This window comes from Chelonia mydas, chromosome 13 (genome assembly GCF_015237465.2).
Source record: "Chelonia mydas isolate rCheMyd1 chromosome 13, rCheMyd1.pri.v2, whole genome shotgun sequence".
NCBI lineage: Eukaryota > Metazoa > Chordata > Testudines > Cheloniidae > Chelonia > Chelonia mydas.
This window is the reverse complement of record NC_051253.2, coordinates 37,487,134-37,491,372: the sequence shown is the minus strand read 5'-3', so window position 1 is coordinate 37,491,372 and position 4,239 is coordinate 37,487,134. Positions and strand designations below refer to the sequence as shown.

Genomic DNA, 4,239 nt, shown 5'->3' with positions numbered 1-4,239 from the left:
TACAGGTTCACTTTGATACCTATCAGCCAATTTTCAATCCATTTCTGTGCCATGATAATTTTATACTATTTTAGTTTTTTAATCAAAAAGTCTTGCAGTACCAAGTCGAACTCTTTAGAAAAGTCTAAGTATATTACATCGACAATATTACTTTTATTAACCAAACACTTTATACACACATAAACATATCAAGTTAGCTTGAATGTATCTATGTGCCATAAAGCCATGTAAATTAGCATTGATTACATTATCCTCCTTTAAATCTTTATTAATTGAGTCTCATTTCAATCACTTCATTATCTTCCCTGAGATTGGTCATGTTGATTGGCCTATAATTACCTAGGACATCCTGTTTACCCATTTAAAATTTGGCAGAACATTAGCTTTATTCTAATCTTCTAGCACTCACCAAGTGCTCTGAGATTTACTGAAAATAAATATTAAGAGTCCTAGAAGTGCCTCAGACAGCTCTGTTAAAACTCTTGGATACAAGTTATCAGGACCTGCTGATAAAAATGTCTAACTTTAGTAGCTGCTGTTTAACATCCTCCTGAAATACTAGTGGAAGGGAAAGTTTTTTCATGGCCATATGAAAAGACAATATAATGTGTTTTCCCCAAACAGAGAACAGAAATATTTATTGAACACTTTTGCACTTTCTGCATTATTTATTATAATTATAGCTTTTCTATCTAGAAAGAGACAATATATTTTTGTTCCTAATATATTAAACAAACAAACAAACAAAACAAACAACTAGCATTGTCCTAAACTCGGCTGGTCAAAGATTTCTCATTGTGTCCCTTTTCTTCCTGTATCAAATTTCTACAATTCCTAACTTCTGATTTATACTCAGTGCTATCAACTTCCCTTTTCTTTTGTTTGTTATATAATATTTTTACTTTTTAATTTTTATAACTCCTTCCACTTCCCCGGTAAACCAGTTCAGTTTTTAACTGGTATGGTCTTCTTCCTTGAAGTTCCATGACATCATTTAAGTTCCCACTACTGGAAAACAAGGTTTATATGGTAAACATAAGAGGGGGAGCTCGAGTGTGAAAGAGGGAATTTCAAAGCAGCTAAGAAAGATAGAAACCTAACTTCTATTGAAATTCAATAAGTTTAGGGCAATTAATTCCCATGGGCTGCTTTGAAAATGGCAGCTTGATCTAGATCTAACAACCAATGAGAGTTGGGAACATAATTCCTTTGGGCATAATTTACTTAACGATGGGAGCATACACAGAGATCCTGCTAAGTGACACTGAAACCTAGCATCTCAGAATCTTCAGCATAAAACAAGTTGCCTCCTCCCACTTGAGCTCATCTGTGAGTGAATAGCCGGTTGTTCTAGTCATTCAGGAAAGCTGTAAAACAAAGACACAGAGACGTACACTAAGGAATTGTTACATTTGGGTTTGAGATAGGATGCAGGTGTCCACCTTCAAATGAAAGAGAAAAGCAGTGGGCTGTCCTTTGAAAATCTATAACTTAATCCTTTTGCCTCATATTCAATTATATCAATGACCTTCAGACATTTTATTTAAATTTTTGGTCCTTTGGATTAAAATTCTACTAAAGCCATGGTGTTTCAAAACCACTTAACATCCTCCTTAATGCCTTTGCCAAGGCTTCCTTCACGTCTTTGTTTCTTAGAGTGTAAATGAAAGGGTTTAATAGTGGAGTTACAACAGTGTTAAAGATGTTGATTGTTTTGTTCAAATCCAACGAGTTCAGTTTAGAAGGCTTGACATACAGAAAAATGGTGGAGCCATACCAGAGAGTCACAACGGTGAGATGGGCAGAGCAAGTGGAAAAGGCCTTTTGCCGGCCTCGAGATGATGGGATTCTCAAGATGGTGGAGATGATGTGAATGTAGGAGACCAGGGTTATCACGCATGAGATCACGACAACAATGATTGAGACAATGAATGTTGCAAGCTCAACGAAGCGTGTGTCTGTGCAGGAGAGTGCTATCAAGGAATCAATGTCACAAAGGAAATGATTGATGCCTTTAGGGCCACAGAAGGACACTGTGGATATTAGAGCAGCCAGCACAGAGATAGCCAGGAAACCACACAGCCAAGAGGCAAGGGCCAGCTGAGCACAAAAGGTGCTGTTCATGAGGGAGCTGTAGCGCAATGGATGGCATATGGCCAGATAGCGGTCATAGGCCATGATGGCCAGGAGAAAACATTCTGTGGAGCCCATGGAGAGGAGAAAAAACAATTGCAGGAGGCAGACAGTGAAAGAGATGGTTTGGCTTGTGCCCAGCACGATGCCAATAGCCTTGGGGACACATGCTGTGGTGTACCAGATTTCCAGGAAGGAGAGATTGCAGAGGAAGAAGTACATGGGAGTGTGTAGGCATGGGTGGGTCCTCACTAGGGCTATGATGGACACATTCCCTACAATGGTTAGGAAGTACGTAACAGAAAACACCACAATAAGGAACATCTGAAAATACCAAGTGCCAGGAAAGCCCAGGAGGATGAACTCCTGCACACTGGTTTGGTTTCTTATTTCTGTCCCAGCCATGAGGTCCATCTGTCAAGACATGAGAGATCATAAGACATTTAAACATGTTGAAGACAGGCTTGGATGTGCTAAAGTGCAGACTCTAGAAATCTGGGACTAAAGCTAAGATAAGGGAAAATGCGTGCTACTCAACACCATCCTTCCACTCAACATTCGTCTACGGCCCACGAGCATGCAGTGGGTGGCTGCCACTATGGTATTATTTCTGTCTTGATGATCTAGCTCATCCACCCGACTCAGGATTTGGCCCATTCTCTTCATGCCTCACCTTGACAATAATTTTGCTCTCTGCTCAGGACAGAGTGGTCATTTTTTTCACAAGTCCCATTGAAAGTTCTAGGATTTCTACTCCTAAGTCACTTACACTCTTCTGACTTTCAGTGGGACTTATGTCACTTAGGCCTAGAGCTTGTCAATTTTTTTTTTAACAAAACTGTTTCCCATTGAAAAATTCCAATTTGTTAAAACTGAAATATTTACATAAGAACATAAGAATGGCCAAACTCAGTCAGACCAAAGATCCATCTAGCCCAGTATCTTGTCTTCTGACAGTGGTCAATGCTAGGTACCCCAGAGGGGATGGACAGAATAAGCAATCACCAAGTGATCCATCCTCTGCTGCCCACTTCCAGCCTCTCGCAACCAGAGGCTAGGGACACCATCCCTGTCCATCCTGGCTAATAGCCACTGATGGTCCTATCCTCCATGAATTTATCTAGTTCTTTTTTGAACCTTGTTATAGCCTTGGCCTTCCCAACATCCTCTGGCAAGCATACCAAGGAAACATCAGGTTTAGCTGAAAATTTCATCAGGATGTTTTCTCAGTTCCAGCATGGAATTTCTGATCAAAATGAAAACCTGAAAACGAAATTAGCTCTCTAGCCTAGTGGTTAGGGCACTTGTTTGGGATGTAGATGTTATGCTGTCTGGATTGGCTCACTAATGTGAGGGCCAAACTCAGGGCAGACTGTGACCAACCAGGACACAAACCCACAACTGGTTGTGTGTTCTATACTTAGATTTCTCTGACCAGTTATCAAGCATGAGTTCCTCAAGCACTGTTACAGCCTTACCATGAAGTCACAGACAGTCCTCTTGCACACTCCAGTCTTTCTTGCCACCCAGGCCAGCTTGCCTTTGTAAGCTTTGCCTTACACCAAAAATCAAAATAATATTCAGGTAACTCCCAGTCCCAAAGGATCAGTCACTTACCCAAGGTCAATTGCACCTTAGATCTCACACCAAAGACAACACTTGCAGCCAAACCTATAATAAACGAACTATATATGTATTAACTAGGAAAAAGAAATAAGAGAATTATTTGAAAGGTTAAGGCGGATAAACATACACTCCAAATGAGTCACAGTCCTAGGTTTAAAAAGGAGATAGAAGCTGCTGTAATATGCCAGCTTTCTATCTCCTTTAGGGCCAACCCAAGGTAAGCAGCTTGGGAATCCCTTGCTTATGTTTAGAAATATTGTCCTCTCCAAATGCCACGCAACATAGTGATCCAGTCCCTTCAGGTCAGGGATTTTTATTCCCTTACTCCAAAGTTCAAACTGTGAGGGAACTAGGCTTTGTGCACATCCCCTCTTCATGGCTGTGGGGAGAGCAATCAACAAAGTATTTTGCCCACTGATGTTACACAATGGTTCATCTGGTGTCTACAGGCCTTCTTTTGTTGGGCAGGAGGTGACACCT

At 40.6% G+C, this 4,239-nt stretch overlaps 1 protein-coding gene across 1 annotated transcript; it reads right to left on the bottom strand.

Moving 5' to 3' along the window:
* Window positions 1-353: 353 nt before the first annotated feature.
* Window positions 354-2,520, bottom strand: LOC102935318 (olfactory receptor 6F1). Its single transcript, XM_027824565.3, has 2 exons — window positions 1,621-2,520; window positions 354-383 (listed from the first exon to the last, which is right to left on the bottom strand). Exons 1-2 carry the CDS (start codon window positions 2,455-2,457, stop codon window positions 354-356), a joined length of 867 nt encoding a protein of 288 aa, XP_027680366.2. The 5' UTR covers window positions 2,458-2,520.
* Between the last annotated feature and the right edge of the window lie 1,719 nt (window positions 2,521-4,239).

What these genes read in the sequence shown, in the direction of transcription:
- LOC102935318 (XM_027824565.3), bottom strand. Translation starts at nt 2,457, where the DNA reads ATGTTCCTTATTGTGGTGTTTTCTGTTACGTACTTCCTAACCATTGTA. An exon ending in TGAAGGAAGCCTTGGCAAAG is followed by an intron (nt 384 to 1,620) that starts GCATTAAGGAGG and finishes ATTAGAATAAAG; the next exon opens with CTAATGTTCTGCCAAATTTT.